Below are 22,754 nucleotides of genomic sequence, written 5' to 3' on the forward strand. Positions count from 1 at the left end.
CGCGTCTCACTGCACCGCGCCAATACTCGTGGCAATGGCAGCTATGCACATTCGCAATTACTTGACAAATTAGGACAGTTAGCAAAAATATGACAAATTAAAACCGTAATAAACTGCTGTGATTAAGAAAGTCGAAAGAGCGAAAGCGATAGATACTTATGGAATCTACAAATAATCTAATTTTTATCGTAATTGTGAATAAGTAAATTAATAAAAGTTTTTCGTACATTCACGAAAGATTCTTTCTTTTCCTTAAATATCTTGTATCATGCCTGATCTAACGATTTCGTGATTAAATTATACGATACGATCGTAATTATACTTGGAGATGTTAATGTCACCAGTATGGTTAACAAGAAAGCGTTTTCTTTCGTTATTATACAATAGAGAACTTAAGTTTACGAAATATTCCAACAGAACTATTAAACACGATGTCTCCGTAGATATTTTGTCATATTCCAACGAGAAAATATACTTTCCTAACAGGAAACGAGAGAACGATAGACAATGATATCACTTCTTGAAATTCTTTTTTTTTTTATTCAGACAAGTAATGGATTACGAAAGAGAAACCAATTAGATTTTTGTATTTTTCTTGATATCTATTCTGAATCAATCAGTAAAAATCTGTCGTAATTAATAATGTAATTAAAGATAAAAGAAATTCCGAGTTCCCTATCGTTATGAAAGAAAAACTCTTCGTTATATTAATAACATTTGATATTGAACATCTCTAAGCATAATTATCGTAGAAGGCATAATCTATTGTGAAATCGTTACATCAAGAGATATTTTTCTATCGTGTTATGAACAATGAGTGTAACATATTATATGGATATATCGTGCATTTTATAATTTTCTAATTAAATATTTACGAAATGAGAATGTATGAAGAATCAATCGTAGATATTAATTGTGATAAACCTTTGTTAATTTAACATTCCATGGAAAAAAAACAATAAGAAACGATGAGAGAATTTGATGCGGCAAATATTATAATACACTTATAAAAGAAAATTATCACTTTAAGAATCAATTGTAAATTTATGTTAATTTTTTATTAATGTTTTCATCAAGGATTTAACAGTACGACACAATTCGATAAGAAACAAAGTTAGAATTGTATGATACTGTAAATAAGATATTTAAGAAAAAGAAAGAATCTTTCGTGAATGTACGAAAAACTTTTATTAATTTACTTATTCACAATTACGATAGAAATTAGATTATTTGTAGATTCCATAAGTATCTATCGCTTTCGCTCTTTCGACTTTCTTAATCACAGCAGTTTATTACGGTTTTAATTTGTCATATCTTTGCTAACTGTCCTAATTTGTCAAGTAATCGCGAATGTGCATAGCTGCCATTGCCACGAGTATTGGCGCGGTGCAGTGAGACGCGAGGGCGGCGAAGCACAGGCAGCGGCACCGCTTCTCCTTCTTCCCCCCGCCGCCGGCAGCCAATGCTCGACACAGTGGGCCGCGCTACAGCTCGAGCGTCTCGGCTCTTCACACGGCGCGCTCTCATTCGTACAATTTGAAAAATTTATATCTCGATTATTGATAGACCTAACCCAAGACAATATTGGACTTTTATGTTCATCTCGATCGCGTCTATCTTTCCATTACGGGATGGCTTCCGATTACATTACACCCTGTATATACAGGGTGTTTGGTAAAGATTTATGCAATTTTTATAAGCAGGTAGAGCGCATTAAGCTGAACATAAAATCCTCATCGTTTTTCCATTTTCACAATAGTTAACGAGTTATAGACTTGTAAAATTTTCTGTATTAGCCCGGCCTACCGGCAAATGCAAGCACGCCGAGCGCCCGACCGCGGCGGCCGCCCATCCCTAGCGCTTGAACCTTGAGATTGCTAGGCGCGCGGAGGGAGTTGTTACAACAAGCGGCAATGGCTACGCACAATGTGTACGTGTACATACATGTGTATAAAAAAATATCAGTTCTAATGTTTAAGGAGCAATTACTAAATTTATTTTTTTTTAATAAATAATGATTATTTTTAATAAAAAATTTTTTTTGGTGATAGTCTTAAATGTCGTAAACTGTCATAAATTTTAAAAGAAGCTATTATCATGTGCTCAAAAACAAATTTATCCTTCTTTAAACAACATTAGAAAATTTTATCGATTAAAATGGAAATAACAACCAAATAAAATGTTTCAACTTTATATTCTTAATTTGTTTCAACTTTATATTCTTAATTAAAAATTAAATAACGAGGATATTTATATTTTTAATAAAATTAATCTTTGTGATAGACTTATAATACACGGAAAAAACTTTATGGTAAAAATTACTCTGGTAAGTAATAAACGCGTGACAAGGAGAAATTATGAAAATTTTTATTACGTTTTTCATCAAATTACGATAATATTTACATTACTTATATGATATAATTCTCTGAAATTTCTTCTTACAGTTCGTGGTTACTATCATAAATAATAAATCATACATAATTTTACTATAAAATTTTCTCCGTGTAGATTTACGAATATATGAATTTATTAAATGTTTGAAAACTTATAAACAATATTTATTTAATTCAAGAAAATTTAGTATGTAATGTGTGTGTATTTGGTGTGCGTGTGCGTGTGCGTGTGTGTGTGTGTGTGTGTGTGTGTGTGTGTGTGTGTGTGTGTGGTGTATGTGCGTACATACGCGAGAAAAGAATAATCACTTTGTGACAGGAAAATGAATAATCATTCCTTAGTTCGCGATTTTATATCACAATTATTATTCATGCTGATTACTATACAATACACGCACACGTAGAAAAATATGATTCTAGTTTTAAGAAAATCAATTATTCATTTTTAATTTTATTCTTTTTTAATAATTATCTTATTTTTAATGGTTGAAAAGAATATTATATTGATAATAAACACCTCACTTTACACAAAACAAATAATGTTTAACATTTTCGTGTATGTATCACACACACACACACACACACACACACCAAATACACACATATTACATACTAAAATTTTCTTGAATTAAATAAATATTGTTTATAAGTTTTCAAACATTTAATAAATTCATATATTTGTAAATCTACACGGAGAAAATTTTATAGTAAAATTATGTATGATTTATTATTTATGATAGTAACCACGAATTGTAAGAAGAAATTTCAGAGAATTATATCATATAAGTAGTGTAAATATTATCGTAATTTGATGAAGAACATAATAAAAATTTTCATAATTCCTCCTTAGCACGCGTTTACTACTTACCATAGTAATTTTTACCACAAAGTTTTTTCCGTGTATTATAAGTCTATCACAAGGATTAATTTTATTAAAAATATAAATATCCTCGTTATTTAATTTTTAATTAAGAATATAAAGTTGAAACAAATTAAGAATATAAAGTTGAAACATTTTATTTGGTTGTTATTTCCATTTTAATCGATAAAATTTTCTAATGTTGTTTAAAGAAGGATAAATTTGTTTTTGAGCACATGATAATAGCTTCTTTTAAAATTTATGACAGTTTACGACATTTAAGACTATCACCAAAAAAAATTTTTTATTAAAAATAATCATTATTTATTAAAAAAAAATAAATTTAGTAATTGCTCCTTAAACATTAGAACTGATATTTTTTTATACACATGTATGTACACGTACACATTGTGCGTAGCCATTGCCGCTTGTTGTAACAACTCCCTCCGCGCGCCTAGCAATCTCAAGGTTCAAGCGCTAGGGATGGGCGGCCGCCGCGGTCGGGCGCTCGGCGTGCTTGCATTTGCCGGTAGGCCGGGCTAATACAGAAAATTTTACAAGTCTATAACTCGTTAACTATTGTGAAAATGGAAAAACGATGAGGATTTTATGTTCAGCTTAATGCGCTCTACCTGCTTATAAAAATTGCATAAATCTTTACCAAACACCCTGTATATATATATATATATACCCAGACAACACGCTTGTCAAAATGAAAACTTTAAGAGAACTTTTTAAAGAAAACATTTAGATATCTTGGAAATGATGTCAAAATGGTAACATTTACCAGAGACGTCTACTAAGAGAGGTCTTTAAGATATCTCATTGAAGAGTCTTACTTAAGTTTCTTAAAAATGTTATCCTTATGACATCAGTTAAATGATATCAGCTTGATGTTTCATAAAAGATATCACAATGCTGTCCGATTTTTGAGCCGTCCATGCGTGTGTAGTTGACTTAGAAATCAGACAACACTAAGAAGTCTTTGAGATATCTGATTAAAGAGTCTCATTTAAGTTTCTTGAAAATGTTATCCTTATAACATCAGCTAAATGATATCAGCTTGATGTCTCATAAAAGATATCACAATGCTGTCCGATTTTTGAGCCGTCCATGCGCGTTGTAGTTGACTCTCATAAATTAGATAACATTATAATTAATATCTTGAATGAGAAATCCATTTGATATTATTTAAAAATTATCATAAAGATAATCTTTTCAAAAATAACGGTTTGCCTACAATTACTGTGCACAAAAAATGCACAAAATCTAAATTCATCATAAACAAAAACAGAATAATAAAAACCACTAATTAATCATTTAAACGCTTCAAAGTATTAATGCTAAAAATAGATCGCAATTTCCATCAAATTATTAAGGTTATGGAAAAAGATAAATTTAACAATATGAAATTAATAAGTAAATAAATTAATGCTACTTATTTCTAATGTTTTGCAAAATTTAATTGCTTTTATAAAAAATAATATAATTGCGTCAGTTTATAACATATTGGTATTATATGTATAAGACAATAACAAGTACTCATATTGATAAGTCAAATTGGCATAGCAGATAAGAGTACAAGGTTCGTCATCCTAAGGTTCCGGGTTCAAACCTACCAGCGGCAAGTAAGAATAAAATAATTTAATTTAAATTTAATTAATCAATAAAAATTTGTCCTAAATTTAGTATGTACTGTTGATAAAAATAATTTAAAAAAAATGAAATTTTTATTTTATTTTTTTATCTTTAGTTGCAGTTTAAAAATATCCGATTTAAAAAATCTTTTAGATATCCGATTTAAGAAATTTTTTAGATATCCGATTTAAGAAATCTTTTAGATATCAGTTTTATGATATCTTTCTGTTCTCAAAAAACGACGCATTAGTTAACATTCTGACATCATTATGTTATCTTTTAGAAGTCTCTTTATGTTATCATTTTCAGAAACAGGATATCTTTTAGAGATCTTTTTGGCAACATATTGTTTACTGGATATATATATATACATATATACTCAGGGAGTATATATGTATATATTTTTATTTATTTAAAAATCGCAATTCACTAATCACGGAATTAACATGGCTACCGTATTTCTAGAAAATCATGGGACTTCGTAAGGGTGGCTGGCGGGCTTATTTGAAAAGACTAAAAAAGGAGTATTACTTTTGGGGGGAATTCGACCTCTCAGTTTTTGACCGAGCACCACTACCTGATTCGCCGGATATCTTATACGACGATCCATCTTCACCAGGCCTATTTACGCTTTCCTTTCTAAAAAAGTCAACGAAGCCTCCCTCTCCCCCCAGCAACCTACGAAACCGCATCCATTACGTCACTCCGAATAGAGTGCCGACCCTTCCAGTGCCAGGCGCGTCCATCCCGAACATCAAACCCTCTTACTTCAGCATCAGGGTGCAGAGTAATAGCGAACGAGCCTCTCCGCGGAACTATACATTTGCTATTTCCTCCCCGAGGATATTCAATAGCTCATGCACCTCCCCTAGAAGAAAAAAACTGGAAAAATTGTGTAGTAAAATTAGGAAATAAGATCACAAATAAAATGTATATTAAATAATCTATTATTGCCATTAATTACGTCCTCTCGCGCCTGCTCACCCCAAGATCAGGACGCAACAGGTACTATACCACGTTCCAAAATTACTAACATGGCGAATTGGTTACCCATGGTAGGAGTATAACGTCGTTCCAAAACTCGTAGTTAGTTAACCATGAAGGTAACTTTCTTACCTCATAAAATTGAGAGGTTGGTGTGATTACCACAGCAAAACGCGTGGGAAAAGTACGAAACATAACCTAATTTAACCTAACTGTGTAATCTAAATTTAATTTATTTAAATTGAGAAATACTTTATATAACATTAAAACATGGACGATTTTTCTCTGATAAAAGGACGACATTGTTTACTTCTAAACAGTAAGCAAAAAATTAAAAGAACTAAGGACGGTGGAATATTTGTTATGAATAAAATTAGTAAGTACTTTATTGCAATGATATAGATTAAAATGGAAAAAAATAAAATTGTTTTAAGTTTATTTCATTTATATATTATGTATTTTTGAGGTGGATTAGTGTATGATCTGCCTTTGTTACCTGAGGTTGCGTCATTTTTTGATATTGCTGTAACAGAGAATACATCTGAAACAACTGAAGTGAATAGCTCAGGTAAATATAATTATTTTTGTATTTTTATTACAAACTATATGGCACGTACACAGCGTGTCAACGATTCTTTCCATTCTTCTAGCGAGTTTATATAGAACATATTCTATATAAACTCGCTAGGGGAATGGAATGAATCATTGACTTGCAGTGTACATACATGAAACAAGCATATAATCCATAAATAATTATCATTTTAATTAATTACATTAATTTCAGATTCAAATTGTAATGAAAAAAATGATAAAAACTTAACAAGTTGTTCAAATGTACACAAAAGTATGTTGAGAAAAGCAATTGTACAATATTAATTTTATTTATTTATTTAGTTTATTTTACTTCCAAGCTATACAAAACAATAAGAAGTAATTGTTTTTATTTCAGATTCTAATTCTAATCAGACTGATGAAAGTTGCTCAAATTTAAGTGGAAATATGTTGAGAAAAGCAACTATATATAACATTAATTTTAGTATCTATTAGGTTGTCCCAAAAATTCTTTTTTTCTTTATTAAAAAAAGTTTTTATCTGAAACAAAAATTTCATAAACAACACGATTCAAGTATATTAAGGTATAGATAAAAAGAAACATAATCTAATAAAGAATAAAAAGAAACATAATCTAATAAAGAAACATAATCTAATAAAGAATAAATCTAATATCTATTTAATTTATTTTGAAAATTCAGTTAGACAATCTTATTTCTGTACTTAACCGTTTGTCATTGAAGTTGAACATATTAAAGATTTTAAACCATTGAATTTTGATTGATTTTGCTATTATGTTAATATACTTATAGGTTATAAGTCTATAAAACTTAATTATTTTTATATATCTTAACTTAATTGTCAACTTTTTGATATAATTTCATGATTTCATTTATTTTACTTTACAGTTACGTGGAATGATAAAGCTGTCAAATTACTATTTAGTGTATACCCTGCTAAAAACGACCAATTAAAACCAATTAGTACCGCATTTAAATTCGTAAATTTCACTCGTTATCAATGCGGATTTAGTTGGTTAAATCGGACGCCCGATTGAACTTCAATCGGTTTCAATATCAAGTGAATTGGGATTGGATTCTATATGGTACTTCCGGATTAATTTTAATCGGGTGTTATTGGATTAAATTGTTGAGTTGATCCTGAATTGCATTGAATATGGTCTTTCCGAATTGACTTCAACTGGGCGCTATTGGTTTTGACTGGACAAGTATTTTCAACATTTTGAATTGGACTGAATGTGATATTTCCGAATTTAGTTCAATCGGGCGCTATGGGTTTTGATTTTTAGATTATATGCACAGTCTTGACTTGGATTGAATCTGGTATTTCCGAATTGATTTCAACTGGGCGCTATTGGTTTTGACTAAACAAGTATTTTCAGCCTTCTGAATTGGACTGAATGTGATATTTCCGAATTTAGTTCAATCGGCCACTATCGGTTTTATTTTTTAAATTATATGCACAATCTTGACTTGGATTGAGTATGACATTTCCGAATTGACTTCAATCGAGTGATATTGGTTTGGATTGTACACATAATTCCAAAATTTTGAATTGGATTGAATGGGGTATTTCCGAATGTAGTTTAACCGGACACTATCGGTTTTGTTTGTTAAATTGTGCTTAAATTTTAATTGGATTAAATACGGTATTTTCGAAATAACTTCAATCAGACGCTGTCGGTTTTAATTGTTAGAAATATTTTTACTATTTTTACAATTTTGAATTGGATTGAATGTGGTTTTTACAATTTAATTTTAATCTAACGCTATTTGTTTCAATTGTACAATTCTACCTCCATTAAAATTGTATTTTTATGTTACCTTTATTTAGATGCTGTTAGTAGTTTAATAAACTTTATGTTTCTTTAAAATTATAATTTAAATAAAATTATTGAATTACTCATAAACTTTTTTAATAAAAATTTGTAGATTAAGAAAACATTAATATATATTTTGTACTACGTAATAGAAAATCAGAAAAAATAGAAATAATAAAGACTTAAAATACATTTATAAGTTTTTATAAGTTAAAAAGTAATATAAATGCTTTTACTTTTTAACATATTTTAAATATATATTCTATTTGATAACATTCTTTTTTCATAAAATTTTCAAAGAAATTATTATTTTTATTGTAAGATAGTATAGAATTTTAGTGCAAGATATAACACTCACGACAAGATTTTGTCAGTCTTTATTTTAAAGTAATGTATTTATCAAGCTTATAAAAATGATGATTTAATAAACGTTATGTGAAACCATTATAGCTACGTCAGTGGTATAAGAAAAAATAATTTTATTATAATAATTAGCAAATAAAATATTCAGTATATATATTCAGTACATACAAATAACATATTCAGTAATGTAATGTATCTAATGTTCATAAAATACATAAATCTGGAAGAAAAGCTACTTTTTAAAGCAAAAAATTATTTTTTGAAAATTTGCATAACCAGGTTCTTCTTGGGTTTAATAATAAAATTATTTATATTTATTAAACGAGTAAATAGTTTTGGATAAAAATTTGTAGATTATAAACGTTAGAATATTTTTTTAAATTTACATTAAGTTTAGAAGCTTTAAAACATAATATAATTACAGAAAATTATAAATATTTTAATATCAAGTGGGTCTCTCAGATGCCACCGCGGTAGATTAAAACATTTTAGGTCTCACTTCTTACATTATTGTAAAATATACGTATAAGAGACTAATGAACAAAAAATATAAAAAGAAAACTTTATTTTATAAATAAATACAATAATCATGTGTAATAATGTTACATAATAATTACAATATTGTATATTTTATGTATAATATACATTATTTATACATATTTCATAATGTAATTAACATTTAATATTACATATTGTACAGTTAAACATATTTTAAACAGTTTTGGGAAACATATCATTGTATTTCAAAAGTATTTGGTAATTTGCATAAAAATTCAAGATTATTAATGTTTACAGAAATTATTTTTGAAAGTACATCTGTAATAGGAACAATTTTATAATTTTGAAAATCTTCGGTTCTAATTTTTTTTATGTGCGTTACAATAAAAGGATCTTCTGAAAATGTAACAATTTTTGAAAGTGCAAGATAGCATTTGTTTTCTTTTTCTATAATATCTATTATCCGACCAAAATGTCCTGATTTTAATTGTATCATTGTATCATTAGTACGTTTTACTTTTGTATATTTTATACTATGGAAAACTTTACCGTTATAAATACATTTTTTAAATACACGGCAATATTGTCCATCAATTTTCTTGGAGTAGCTTGCTCCCGTAAAAACAACATCTTCACCACAATAAAAATAAGTTGACAAATTTTTATGCCTAAATATATCAGTACAATAATTTTTAATAATATTTGACGAGTAATTAACATTTCCTGTTTTGAAATGTAATTGTTGTAAGTGTTTCCTCGCTATTTGCTGATCCATCTTGTTAGGACCATTTATCAATTGCTTTAATTGAAAAATATTTCCTTCAAACGGAAAAGTCGAATTGTTCCAAAGAGGACCAGTTTGCCTAACTGATTGTACAACATGCAATAAAATATGAACATTAAATGTCATACTTTCAACTCCGTAATAAACCTGATAATAACCAACAAACTTTAGGGCGTCATATTCGCATTGTACTAATTCTTCTTCGGTGATTGTTGTTTTTAATAAAGTGTACAAAATTCTGACGAGTAATGAATAATGTTTAAGAGCTGTATCATGAAGGATATCTTCCAAACATGGTAGACTGTAGACTAATATCCATGTTTTCACTTCAGCACCTTTTAACTTTTCTTTTCGTGATCGTGGAAGTCGATGTATATCCTGGGTAGGTGTAATAGATAACAGACGTTTTTCAATAGCTTTGACATCCGCATTACGTAATTTAAACATTGATTGTGATTTTGGGCATGTCCACTTATTGTATAACTGCTGCTCAATACCAAAAAGGATAGTATGTAAATAGTCAAAAGAAAAGGACCACACGATATCTATACATGGAATTTGAATTAAAGCAGTATTTCCTTTTACTCCTCTCTCTTGACGTTTATTTGATAAAGTAACAGTTTTTATATCCTTTAAATGACTTTCATGAGATCTTAATTCGGGATCGATATCTCGTAAAGGATATCTAATACCTGAAACTTCTTTAACATAACATCCTGGATGGTAACACCAGCTACAACCATAATACCCATTAAATTGCATTCTATTTTGCAAGATTGGTCGACATACAGAGTCTACACAGTAAGCTAATGGACAAAATTTTACAATAATCGATTCATTTTTTAAATTAGTTACTTCGATACCATTTTCATACAATAATTTTGCTTCATCGATAAAGGTAGAAAAAAATAATTGAGCTATGTCACTTGTAGGTTCTTTTGTACAAGTTAGTATTCCACATAGTAGAATTTGTTTAAATCTACTGATAGGTGATACAAAATTTGGTTGTACTGAAAGTGGATAAAAGCCTCGTTTTCCACTGTTTGTCAGTGGTGCACCATCGGTACTTATATTATAAGTTAAGTAACAGGTATTTCTATTGTTAATTTTGTTGTATAATTTACTGTCATTAACATCTCTCATAATCTTTGTGCTATCAACGTTACACTGATTTACTGTCACTGAGTTAATAAAATTAAAAATTTCTTGTTTAATGTAGGGAGATTCAAATAACATTTTTAACTGATATGTTAAATTAATAGACGTAAAATAGTTTGTAGATTTTAACGTTATTTTATTATTTGTATCACATTTTGAACATGTTTTTATATAATTCTTAAAATTTAATTTTGATATTGAATATAAAATTTCTTTGTTGCAAGAATTACAATAATAATGATAATTTATTTTATCGTCTGGTGGGTCAAATCTTTGTTGTAATCTATACTTTGAAATATTTATATCTTTGAACTCGGGTCCTGCAATTAATTTTATTAACTCAATCAGTTTTTGTCTTCCTAAATCTGACAGTCTAAATCGAATTGAGAATCCCATTATCAAAGTCATTATGTCACGAATAGTTAAATTAGTTTTCTCAAACATTATAGTATTATCATCAAATGACCCATTAGTCTCGTCGTCACTGATATTCGCATCATAATCATCACTATCAAATTCATTGTTATCAGAATCATAGCCATTTGAACTACTCTCACTCATATGTTTGTCATCATCTTCACTATTGTCTTCTACACTGCTGGCATCTTCATTTTCTTTGTCCTCGTCTTCATTGTTTATATGAATAATTTCATTATACTCAAATGTATCTATAACGCAATAAATGCCTTGATTATACATTATTGATTCTGACAATAATCGAAATGAGTACCTTACTAGTAGAAAATAGGCGTCCATAGAAACTATTGGAATGTCTTTGTGGAAGACTACATTATTAGATAATACTATATAGACTAGGGTAGAACTTAATTGGTTAAACTAGCTATATATAATATTAGATCTACGTGGATGCCTCGATAATGAAAATAAAGTTTCTATAGGTTAGAAGATTTTTTAAATAAAGTAGATATAATAAACTTTTCATTTTACAAATCTTTGAAAAATCTAAGTTACAGGATTTCTACTTCAAACTGTGCGAAATATAAATTCTTTATTTTAAAAACTGTAAATCAGGGCCACAGCGTGTACATACCTTCAATATTTAAGTCAGGTTTATATTCTGGAGAGCGAATCGCTGTGGAATTATTACTACTAGCTTCATTATTATTCATTCTCATGTCACAATTATTCTCACTTCTAATACAACAATCACGGTTCTGCTCATTATTCAAGTTAGAAAAATTACTGCTTTCTAAAAAAATTAGTAATAAAAATTACTTATTTTATACATTACTCTCCATATTAAACTGTTTTTTTTACAATAATGTCGACGGTTCAATATTTTAATGTTACATTATTTTGACATATATATTAGAATATTTTTTACCTGGCACAAAAGCTAATTGATGTTCATAACTCGTAAAAGAATCCCACTTTGATCTAGTAACCCAAGATAAATTATCTCTGAAGTGAGTCTCATAATCTTTATACAATCCTGTTTTGTAACGTCGTTTTACTTTTTTGGGAACTGCATTATTTATATCATTATCAGAATTAGAATCACATGATGACGAATCACTCATTATCTGAAAACATATTTAGCAATAATAAAATTCAAATTATGTACATATATAGTTATTTTATTTTTATTTCTTTTAATCAAAATATAGCTGGAGTATTAATTATGTATTAATTATTAGTTATAATATATTTTTTATATAAAAAGAATTATAAAATGTAATTATTATGTGTACATAATACATTATGCACTTAAAATTTTATGTTATACACTTTATTATTTTACTTTAATTACAAAAAATATGGGTTGATTTTATTAAAATATACTTACCCGATAATGTATAATATATAATATATACTTTACTTTTTCAATCAGGCTCACTTTCACATATATTTATAAAAAAGTAATTGTTTCATTTAGATCCCGCACCTCAAATATCGATGTAATTATGCGTATTTGACGCGATTTTGCTTAAAACGAATAAATCTGACAAGAATAAGCGTGCATCAGAAAAGCGATCGAGATACTAATCGTTATTAAAGTTGACGAATTAAGGTTAAGAAATCTGTCATACCGAAAAAGCGACGGAACACTATGCGCACGCTCTGTAGTCCCATACGCATGCTCTATGATCACGTGATGTGCTCGTGGCCGCGGCCATGATAGTGAACATTTGCAGAAAGGATCGAGTGGCGGCCGGGACACGTAAAGGCTATTCTACAATTGCGTAAGCGTGATCGTAAGTGGTTGTAAGAGTGTGTAAGGCGTCGTTGTAAAGCGGTACTTCCGGTTGTAGAGCGTGTTGTGGAAGATGGTTGAATTTCATCTTTCACGACTACAACAGATGTGAACGTAAGAGCCAACCAATCAGAGTGCTGTTCACGTCATCATGCCGCACACCGCCATAATTTACTGCACTCTGATCGGTTGCTGTAATCAAGTTTACAACGTATCTTTACTCTATTGTAGATTGATCCGTTGTAAAACATTTATGACTACTACTACTCCTACTCCTACAACCTTACGCTTACGCAATTGTAGAATAGCCTTAATACGCAGTATTCACATATTTGCAAGGTACACGATTATAAACACGTGTGGTGACGCTTTTGTACTTGTATTTAGTAGAAACATTTAGATAAAAATTATTTCTTTGTTTAGATAAAAATGTACGCTTATATAAAATTGTTATCTGGGAAAAATAAAGACAAAAAAAAAATTATTCCCACATCTTGCATCAAGAATTTTAAACCAGAGTCACACAAGAAAATTTTAAAGTATCAAGTGGAAGAAACAGTAGGCGAAGAACCGTATGTAGCAACGATTTTGTTACTATCAGGTATATATATAATAAATATTACAACTTTTATTCGATTTTGGTTACGTTCCGTTTCACGCATGATGCGTATGATGCATCGTTCATCCTCGTTTATCGTACGTTAGATAAACAACAAAGATGAACAATATATCATGCGTATCATGCGTGAAACGGAACGTAATAGGCTGCACGTTCCGTTTCACGCATAATGCGCATAATGCGTCTTTCATCTTTATTTAACATCAGATAAACAACAAAGATGAACAATGCATTATGCGCATTATGCGTGAAACGGAACGCAGCCATAGCCTTTGCCTGGTTTTGTTCTTTGTTTTTATATATACATGTTGCTTGTGTTATATATTAGATTCAAATGAAGAACTTAAAGAAATAATTAGAACAAAAAGTGTTCGTGCTTCACCATCGTATTTGCTTGTGACAGCTTCGGATAAATCTGACAACGAGGGAAAAAAACAGTTAAAGCGTTCAAAAACTTTTCAAGTTAGTCGTGTCCTATATATCACAAATTTTCTGTTAGATTTCTGTTTAAAAATATTGTACAAATTATTTATTATATATTTTTCATCAATAGATGAATCGTCAGTTAAAAGAACAAGAGGAACTAGTCTGTAATAAATTATCAAAGTTTAAGAGTGATTTATTGCCAATAAACGTTACATTAAAAGATAAGGTAAATGAGTGAATTCATATAGTATAACTATAATAAATAGAAAACAAAAAATGAGATAACTTAGTAATTATAGCCAAGGAATAAGTAAATGAATAGTCAACAAACTATTTGTGTTGTAAATCACAGTCTTACAACATTTCGACCACAGAATTTGATCCTTCTAAAGTGAATTAATCCATTATCAAAATAAATTATTCGCAGGATAACGACTGTTTACAAGCTCGTGCCAACAAATTCATAAAAGTTGTGTCTCATACTGTCAATAACGAACAAGTGTATAAATAATTACATTACAAAGCAGTCAAATCAGTATATATTTTGAAAAGATGTTACAGACGTGATTTAAAAGTGTCAAGCATGGATAAAGGCGGCAGAAAGATTTTTTATGCATTGATTTGTTTGTTATTGACAATGAGACGCAACAACCATTATGAATTCGTTGGCACGAGTTTATGAACAGTTGTTGTCCTGCGAATAATTTATCTTTGTAATAGATTAATTCACTTGAGAAAGACCAAATCCTATGTTCAAAATGTTATGAGACTGTGATTTACAATAAAATAGTGTCAGTTTGTCGATCAATCTACTCATTCCTTGGTTATAATAGAAAAGTTAAGCTTCTGTACAAAATTTAAGTTTTAAATATTTTATAGGAAAATTTAGATTTGTCAAACATTACTGATACACCGCCATCACCCAAAAAATATAGAGTAACAGAAGATTTAGCACAAACAAAAAATAAATTCATGCAAGATGACAATCTAGTCAAAGCACTAACCAAAGAAACAAACACGAGAAACGAAAAGGAGAAGTGTGGTAATGAGTCCCCAAAAAAACAGTTAAAGCATTCAAAAACTTTTCAGGTTAGTCGTGTCCTATATATCACAAATTTTCTGTTAGTTTCTGTTTAAAAATATTGTATAAATTATTTATTATATATTTTTCATCAATAGATGAATTGTCAATTAAAAGAACAAGAGGAACTAGTCTGTAATAAATTATCAAACTTTAAGAGTGATTTATTGCCAATGAACGCAGTTACATTAAAAGATAAGGTAAATGAGTGAATTCATATAGTATTGTATAACTATAATAAATAGAAAACAAAAAAAGAGATAACTTAGTAATTATAGCCGAGGAATAAGTAAATGAATAGTCAACAAACTATTTGTGTTGTGAATCACAGTCTTACAACATTTCGACCATAGAATTTGATCCTTCTAAAGTGAATTAATCCATTATCAAGATAAATTATTCGCAGGATAACGACTGTTTACAAACTCGTGCCAACAAATTCATAAAAGTTGTGTCTCATACTGTCAATAACGAACAAGTGTATAAATGATTACATTACAAAGCAGTCAAGTCAGTAAATATTTTGAAAAGATGTTACAGACGTGATTTAAAAGTGTTAAGCATGGATAAAGGCGGCAGAAAGATTTTTTATGCATTAATTTGTTTGTTATTGACAATGAGACGCAACAACCTTTATGAATTCGTTGGCACGAGTTTATGAACAGTTGTTGTCCTGCGAATAATTTATCTTTCTAATGGATTAATTCACTTGAGAAAGACCAAATCCTATGTTCAAAATGTTATGAGACTGTGATTTACAATAAAATAGTGTCAGTTTGTCGATCAATCTACTCATTCCTTGGCTATAATAGAAAAGTTAAGCTTCTGTACAAAATTTAAGTTTTAAATATTTTATAGGAAAATTTAGATTTGTCAAACATTACTGATACACCGCCATCACCCAAAAAATATAGAGTAACAGAAGATTTAGCACAAACAAAAAATAAATTCATGCAAGATGACAATCTAGTCAAAGCACTAACCGAAGAAACAAACACGAGAAACGAAAAGGAGAAGTGTGATAATGAGTCCCAAAAGCTGAGCAGATCTAAAGTTATTCCAAAGGTAAAAATGATCAAAATATATTTTTTATAATTTGTACACACGCGGTCAGAATGAATGCCTGGTCATATGAAGTTAGCTGCGTTCCGAGATTTATATAGTGCATGTAACGCATTCTATACAGAAACCGCGTGTGGACATATATATTTGTTGCAGTTATAGTACTTATATAATTATTATAGTAATAGCTAATCTTTTTTGTGACATTTTACATAAACATATAATTAAATTTATGCAAAAATTTTTGTGAAATTAAAGAAACATTTTCGTTTCTTTGTCTAATAATAATAAATTTTTATTGTTTAACTAGCTGTGTCCGGCCACGCGTTGCTGTGACTCAGTCTTTTTTTTTGTTTGTTTAGATTTAGTGCACATTTGTATTATTGTTTTTCGCGCGCTCGCGTATTAGATTGAAACATTTTTTGTTAACCCTTTCTTTTCTTTATTTGTTTGTTTATATTTCAATTATATTTGTATAGTATTTTAGTTTCGCTTTAATTTCCAGGATTCAATCATTCACTTGTATTGCAAATATTCGTTGCTTCCGTCCTTCTATATTTCCTCACGTATGCTTCTCCGGCCTTCTGCGCTTCTTGCTTCTTTCTTCGGGATCGGGGGGGGGGGTTGTTTCCCGATTCAAACTTTAAATTAACAGTAAATTTCTGCCTCTTGGTAAGCAATTTCTTCAGAAATTCATTTTCTTTTCTTTATGTTTTTTAAATTTTCGTGCTCTCCTTCTCAATATCTTGACTATCAATATCTAACCTTTTTTTTTAATATTTTGTTTATCTTTTTTTTTAACTCTTTAAAGTACCTATTCCCACATAAACACTCATAAACTTGCACACACTCTCTTCCTTCAACATACTTCTATGGGCATTAATCTCACTTTATTTTTTATATTAATACGCTCCACAAATACAATAATATTAGAAGTTTCTTTTTATTTAAAATTATTTCTTATTTTTCTTTTTATTATTTTCCTTTGATCAGTTTTCCTTGGAAGCGTTTTTTGGCTTCCAGATTTTTTTGTTGAGGGAAGTTTACTATCTTCTTTTCTTCTGCGTTTTTTTCATATTCCATTTGTGCTCTAATTAATACCTCATTCATCCCATCCTCCAACTCTATATTAAGATTATATTTTATAAATTTAGTATTAAATAATTAATTTTTTCTTTTCGGAATAACTTGACATTTTAGTAATAAATTTTGGAATTATTTTACCTTTTTTTTTATATATTTTAATATTATTTTAAAATGAGAGACTTTTATTTTATTAAATAATCCTTTTTTTTAATAGTCGCACTATTTCCTTTACCTTCAAGTTGTAATTTGTTTAAATCTTCAGATCTTTTTATTTCTTCTTTACTTGCTTTATCCAGATTAACTTCTTCTAACAAAACAAATGTATTTTTTGTAAATTACCTTTTTTAACGTAAATTAATCTTTTAGTTTATTTTATTGTTATTAACTAAAATAGTTTCCAAACTTATGCTCAATTTTTCTAACTTTTAACTTCAAATTTTAAACACCTTTTTAAATGGCGTTTCTATGTGCTTTTTTGGGCCATTCTAAAAACGTGTTTATTTAGAAACATTTTTATTTTATTAACTAATCTTTTTATTTCATCGATTTCTATATTTGGGGACGCACTATCTTTTTTTCTGTCGCTTAGGGATTTATTTAAATCTTCTGTTTTCTTATTTTCTTCTTTACTTGGATTTTCCTGTATTTTTTCTTCTATAAAAACAATTTACTTTTAAATTAATTTATTATAATATTAATTTTTAATTTAAATTAACTCAATTCGTGAGAAGGTTGGAGTGAGTGTATGTTTCCTTGTCTCTCTTCGTTGGAATCTGCGTGTGTTTGAGCGTGTACGTCTTCGTTTACGTTGGCCTATGCGTATACGTGTGCTTATACGATAACTATATTAAAATAGAATACTCATTTTTTTTATTTTTTGAGGAACGTTATTTTGTACGTGTTTGCGTTGGCATATACCTATGCGAGTACGTTACCTTTTAAACCTTTTAAACTTTTAAACCTTTAATAAAATAATTAAATAAAGGTTTTTAAAAAGAATGTAATTATTTAATAAAAATTATTAAATAAAAATTTATATAGATTATTTATTTTTATAGATAACATGTATTAGTAAGGTTCATTCGCTCACAGAATGTAAAGAAGCTTTCGAAAAATTAATAAAAGAAAATTCTAAGTTACGAACAGAAGGGGATGAATTAATAAATGAAAACAAAAAATTAAAGAGCTCCAGAAAGGAACTAAAAAAGCAAATAGAAGAAAAAGAATCGGAAATAAAAAAACTTCGTGAATTAAATGACGGTTTGCAAATTAGTTTCATTCAAAAAACTAAGGAGTCTACTAAGGAGTATGAATGTAAATACTTTTTCTCGTACTTTTTATTTAAAACAAATTTATATGTATGTATGTATGTATATGAATTAGTGTTCCCCTTTTTTTCTTATCTTTCTCATTTAAGGACTTTTTACATATAAGGTTCCAAAATGCTGTGTATGCGCCAAGCTACTGTTATACTTGTGTAATCAATTTACTTTCTTAGGGTAAAGTCCCATGGAGCGAATTATGCGGAAGCGAAACAAGCGGATCACCAATCACGAGACCATTTCGACGCAATCTTTGAAAGAATTCTATCAGAATGATCCGTGATTGGCGATCCGCTCGTTCCGTATCCGCGTAATCCGCTACATGGGACTTCACCCTTACTGTCTGGATATGAGTGTCCTCTCTTGTCTGAAGCACACACGGCACTTGGCACCTTATGTAGAAATCGTCTTACGATATTTTACAATATTTAAAATACTTTTTTTAAAGAAATATTAAAAAATTCATTTAGAGCAACTACATTTTTTAAAAAATATAAGAAATACATAATACCTGAAAATAAAATACTTTGTTTTTTTTTAGCTAAGTTAGAGCAACTTTCAAACTCAAGAGAACGGTTAGATTACTCTCAGAATTATCCAGCAATTGGAATTTTGCGTACTTCAGACGATTTCCGAAGGGTAAATAATTTTGCGCTTTCTTGGTAGAAAATTAACTAGATCACAAGGTAGATGTGTCTAACTTCTAACGTATACAAAATTTTTATTTTTATTGAGATACCCATGTAAAGTTTAGATCTAGCTAAGTTTAATCTAATTTTATCTAGTCTAGTTTTATCTAGTCTTTCACAAAAGCCCTGATAGCTTATACACAGGCGCGTAGAAAATTTTCTACCAGGGATTATTTTCTCCAATTTTATTAATAAATTATTAAAGACCTTATTTATAAATTTTCTATATTATATATTAGGTACACATTGGTAGAAACCAGTGGGTCACTGAAAAACAGTACAGTAATTTACTAAATAATTCAAAAACACCCAGTCAATGTGCTAGTAATATATTAACGCTAGTTTTCAGTATTGAAGAATTAACGACTAGCACAAAAACTGGATATGAAAGTAATAAGAAACTAAGTAAATTACGTGACTTAAATAAAGAAACGAAGAGATTGGGTAAATTAAAATGCCCAAAATTGGACGAAATAAAATACGGTGCTTGTGAAGGTATAAAAATGTAATAAGAAGTTTTATTTGTAATTTTGAGTTGTCATAAATAACATGTAGCTTTGATTTCCAGATTATTATATATATTGGATGAAACATATTTATAAACCAAATAAAGAAGGAAAAACATTGTTTTTGTCAGATATGTTGAAATTTGATATTTTTGCGGGAAGAAAAATTGCAGAAATGAAAAGACCAGAGAGAAAAACATCAAAATTAAAATCACGAAAACTTGTGGAAACTGAATCAGATGATGGAAAAAACTCGAATGAAAAGCATTCTGATTCTGATAATGAAGTAATTTGTGAAGCTGAAATTAATCAGTATAAAATACATTCCGCTAATAAGACTGAAAAACCCTCAACGGAAATTGAAACAAATGACAAACCAAATGAATATGATACTAGAAAAGGAGTAAATAAAACTACTAAGGAGACTACTAAGGAGACTACTAAGGAGACTACTTCTACTAATGAGACAGGTATGGAAACAGTTTTTGTTGACTCAGAGCATTTGGATCTTGACGATAAAGAATTAAGTTACTAAATCTAAAAAAACCTTACAGATGATGCAATAAGTGATACCAATTTTGATTGGACTCCAACTAATTCATCGGCTTCAGATGTTGAGGACATCTGAATCAAGTCTTAGAGAGAATAGTTTAGATGACGTTTTAAGTTTAACAAATACTTTAAATTTGTTACTGAATAAAAGTTTTTTATCAGTGTTTATGTTTAAAAATATTTTTTTGACGTTTTAAAATTTATTAAATTTATTGTAATGACAATTATACATTATTATAGTATATAGTAGTTTTTATTATATAGCACTTTTATAGTATTATACATATTGTATAAAAAAATTTTTTGGATTTTATAATAAATAACCACAATTATAATTAAATCAGCTTTAACCCTTCCGTTGACACATTTAATTTTTAAATCAGGTTTGTCATGAGGTGTTTAGTACCCCAGCCCTAACTTAATTTAGACAGCTATAACTCGATCACGAACCAAACAATGAATCCATACCAAAAAAATCAAGAGCAAATGTTGAAGTGTATTTAATATAATTTGTTCTTTAAAAAAATTTAATAATAGTATTTATAAAAAATTCTATAAATTGTTAATATAAAAAAAATTTTAAAATATCGAAAATAAAAAATATAAAAAACCAAACCAATTAAAATTGATTACATTAAAACTCATTTTAATAAACTTTAATATGTAAAATAATTGGATTTAATTGAAATGGATCAAGTGTTTATAAACAGGATGAATTATGAAATAAAACAATTAAAACCGATTAAAGACGATTATAGAATGTAATCACCGATTAAATACGATTAATAAATCGGTTTAAATCTGGAATCTTGATTCGGAATTTCCGGATAAGAAACAATTTAAACAATTGAAAACGATTAGAACCAATTAATTGTACCAAATTCAAAACAATAGAAATCAACTAAAATCGTTTCCTATATCACTGATTGGTTTTTGTTGGTTTTAATGATTTCAATCGGCACGAATACGGAATTTCCAGATCAAGATTCCAGACTGAAACCGATTCTTTTTTTTTAGTTGGTTTCAATCGGTCGTTTTTAGCAGGGATACACAGATCATCAAGATATTTTTAAAAGCACATCTATTAAAAATAATGCGGTATAGGAAAAAATTAAAATTCAAATAAATACTGATGGGGGATATAATTTTGCCAGAACACAGATAAAAGATAAGTGGATGAACATGAGAAAATCTTTTATTCGAGTCAAAGATTATAACAAAAAAACAGGAGTTACACCCAAAACTGTTTAAAAAACAAGTGCCCTAGCGACTTGATTCCGAGCTGTCAAACTGTTCGGACGTATTTCTTTGCATTCCATTACCGTGTTCTTGTATTTCTGTTACTGTGTTACATTAAAGAGTCATGTAAGTTCTCAGTGGTGTCTCAATTTATTTTCAGCGGGAGCGTGCGTAACATTTTGGGGGCTTGTCCAGAATCGAACGAGTAGATATCGAAACGAGCTCAAAAGAGAGAGAGAGTCCGAATGGTTTCAAGGACTCCGACACGTCTGAGCCCGCGAGACGTTTCCGCTGAGGAGGAAACCAGAATACCCACTACAAGGAAAAGGGCACGAGAGCAGACTTCTGAATCTACGATGTCGGAGACGGCGATGCTGCAGGCCATTCTCCAGGAGATGCATGCGATGCGTGAGGAACAAGCACAGAGGGAGTCGGAATTCGCGGTGTTGCTGCGGCAGCGTGAAGAGGAGCTTTCTCGTCTGCGAAATTCCCAACTAAGTCCTCCTAATAATAGAGCGTCAGGCGATAACGTATCGGAGAGCGCGTCCGCGTGGGACACGTGCGGGAATCGTGCGCGAACGGAGTTGGGTTTCAAATTGAAGCCCGATATTTTTGATGGAATGGTTCCGCTGCGGGAGTTTCTCTCTTAATTTCTCCTTATCGCGCGCGCGAATCTCTAGGACGACGTGACGAAATCTGTAGCTCTGGCCGCGAGTTTAAGGGGGAAAGCGCGAACGGTTTTAGAATCTTTAGAGGACTTAGAAGTCTTTAGTTTTGAAGAATTGAAATCAAAGCTTGAGTTGCATTTCGGGAAGGGAATTCTTGCTTAAAATTCTTATTCTCTTTTTACTAATAGAAAACAAAAATCCGGGGAAAGCCTGGCTACTT

General features: G+C 29.6%; 3 protein-coding genes across 3 annotated transcripts; 2 read left to right on the forward strand and 1 right to left on the reverse strand.

The window, feature by feature from the left end:
• Nucleotides 1-5,195: 5,195 nt before the first annotated feature.
• On the forward strand, nucleotides 5,196-8,350 carry LOC118648869. The gene is made up of 4 exons (XM_036295370.1): nucleotides 5,196-6,250; nucleotides 6,341-6,442; nucleotides 6,659-6,718; nucleotides 6,824-8,350. Exons 1-4 carry the CDS (start codon nucleotides 6,145-6,147, stop codon nucleotides 6,919-6,921), a joined length of 366 nt encoding a protein of 121 aa, XP_036151263.1. The 5' UTR covers nucleotides 5,196-6,144; the 3' UTR covers nucleotides 6,922-8,350.
• An 876-nt stretch (nucleotides 8,351-9,226) lies between these two features.
• On the reverse strand, nucleotides 9,227-13,217 carry LOC118648860. The gene is made up of 4 exons (XM_036295336.1): nucleotides 12,877-13,217; nucleotides 12,415-12,613; nucleotides 12,121-12,279; nucleotides 9,227-11,737 (listed from the first exon to the last, which is right to left on the reverse strand). Exons 2-4 carry the CDS (start codon nucleotides 12,608-12,610, stop codon nucleotides 9,363-9,365), a joined length of 2,730 nt encoding a protein of 909 aa, XP_036151229.1. The 5' UTR covers nucleotides 12,611-12,613; nucleotides 12,877-13,217; the 3' UTR covers nucleotides 9,227-9,362.
• LOC118648863 (early endosome antigen 1-like) lies at nucleotides 13,217-20,793 on the forward strand. The gene is made up of 12 exons (XM_036295345.1): nucleotides 13,217-13,285; nucleotides 13,802-13,885; nucleotides 14,232-14,365; nucleotides 14,457-14,555; nucleotides 15,209-15,418; nucleotides 15,509-15,610; nucleotides 16,269-16,475; nucleotides 18,617-18,872; nucleotides 19,422-19,519; nucleotides 19,809-20,064; nucleotides 20,138-20,545; nucleotides 20,630-20,793. Exons 4-12 carry the CDS (start codon nucleotides 14,457-14,459, stop codon nucleotides 20,701-20,703), a joined length of 1,710 nt encoding a protein of 569 aa, XP_036151238.1. The 5' UTR covers nucleotides 13,217-13,285; nucleotides 13,802-13,885; nucleotides 14,232-14,365; the 3' UTR covers nucleotides 20,704-20,793.
• The last annotated feature ends 1,961 nt before the right edge of the window (nucleotides 20,794-22,754 follow it).

The sequence above is a fragment of the Monomorium pharaonis genome, chromosome 1, assembly GCF_013373865.1.
Source record: "Monomorium pharaonis isolate MP-MQ-018 chromosome 1, ASM1337386v2, whole genome shotgun sequence".
Taxonomy (NCBI): domain Eukaryota; kingdom Metazoa; phylum Arthropoda; class Insecta; order Hymenoptera; family Formicidae; genus Monomorium; species Monomorium pharaonis.

What these genes read in the sequence shown, in the direction of transcription:
- LOC118648860 (XM_036295336.1), bottom strand. Translation starts at nt 12,610, where the DNA reads ATGAGTGATTCGTCATCATGTGATTCTAATTCTGATAATGATATAAAT. An exon ending in TCAATTAGCTTTTGTGCCAG is followed by an intron (nt 12,280 to 12,414) that starts GTAAAAAATATT and finishes TAATTTTTTTAG; the next exon opens with AAAGCAGTAATTTTTCTAAC. An exon ending in ACCTGACTTAAATATTGAAG is followed by an intron (nt 11,738 to 12,120) that starts GTATGTACACGC and finishes ATTGCGTTATAG; the next exon opens with ATACATTTGAGTATAATGAA.
- LOC118648869 (XM_036295370.1), top strand. Translation starts at nt 6,145, where the DNA reads ATGGACGATTTTTCTCTGATAAAAGGACGACATTGTTTACTTCTAAAC. An exon ending in ATTTGTTATGAATAAAATTA is followed by an intron (nt 6,251 to 6,340) that starts GTAAGTACTTTA and finishes TGTATTTTTGAG; the next exon opens with GTGGATTAGTGTATGATCTG. An exon ending in AACTGAAGTGAATAGCTCAG is followed by an intron (nt 6,443 to 6,658) that starts GTAAATATAATT and finishes CATTAATTTCAG; the next exon opens with ATTCAAATTGTAATGAAAAA.
- LOC118648863 (XM_036295345.1), top strand. Translation starts at nt 14,457, where the DNA reads ATGAATCGTCAGTTAAAAGAACAAGAGGAACTAGTCTGTAATAAATTA. An exon ending in GATCTAAAGTTATTCCAAAG is followed by an intron (nt 16,476 to 18,616) that starts GTAAAAATGATC and finishes TTATTTTTATAG; the next exon opens with ATAACATGTATTAGTAAGGT. An exon ending in GTCTACTAAGGAGTATGAAT is followed by an intron (nt 18,873 to 19,421) that starts GTAAATACTTTT and finishes GTTTTTTTTTAG; the next exon opens with CTAAGTTAGAGCAACTTTCA.